The sequence below is a fragment of the Mesitornis unicolor genome, unplaced genomic scaffold (assembly GCF_000695765.1).
Source record: "Mesitornis unicolor isolate BGI_N332 unplaced genomic scaffold, ASM69576v1 scaffold30670, whole genome shotgun sequence".
Lineage (NCBI taxonomy): Eukaryota > Metazoa > Chordata > Aves > Mesitornithiformes > Mesitornithidae > Mesitornis > Mesitornis unicolor.
This window is the reverse complement of record NW_010156863.1, coordinates 674-1,192: the sequence shown is the minus strand read 5'-3', so window position 1 is coordinate 1,192 and position 519 is coordinate 674. Positions and strand designations below refer to the sequence as shown.

General features: G+C 60.9%; 1 protein-coding gene across 1 annotated transcript in view; it reads right to left on the bottom strand.

The window, feature by feature from the left end:
• Nucleotides 1-300, bottom strand: part of LOC104548655 (cleavage and polyadenylation specificity factor subunit 7-like) — a gene marked incomplete at both ends in the record, with an annotated part of 2,468 nt that extends 2,168 nt beyond the window's left edge. Inside the window, one exon of the mRNA XM_010194741.1 lies at nt 82-300. Within this exon, the coding sequence (XP_010193043.1) occupies nt 82-300 (219 nt within the window). The remainder of the gene's footprint in view (nt 1-81) is intronic.
• Between the last annotated feature and the right edge of the window lie 219 nt (nt 301-519).

Here is a 519-nt window from a genome sequence, read left to right as displayed (position 1 = left end):
CACGCAGCCCATGGGGGAGACCCAAACCACCCACGCAGGTGGTCTGCAGACCCCCTCAGCAGGCAAGGATCCTCCACTCACCCAGGAGAAGCTGCCAACGTAGACGGCCGCCCTCTTGTTGCGCAGCCCGCTGTACGTGTACAGTATGGCGGGAGCTTTGTTGTTGGGCTTGGGGGATGGTTCCTGGCGGATCTCCGGGGGTGCCTCCGAGCTGCTGGTGCGGCTTTCGGGGGGCTGCGAGCTGGCTGCTAACACGTCATCGTACAGATCCATCTGATCAGCATTACTGAACTCAGAGTCCTGCGAGGGGAGAGAACGTGAGTGCCACGGCAGACGGGACACCTGGGGGTGAAACCACAGCTTGGAAAGGGACCCAGGGGCTGTGGGGAGCTCTGGAGAGATGCCCCGTTGTGCTGGAGTCTTCCAACACTGTAAGAGACAGTTCCCCCTCTACTCTGCCCTGGTGAGACCGCATCTGGAATATTGCGTCCAGTTCTGGGCCCCTCAGTTCAAGAAGGA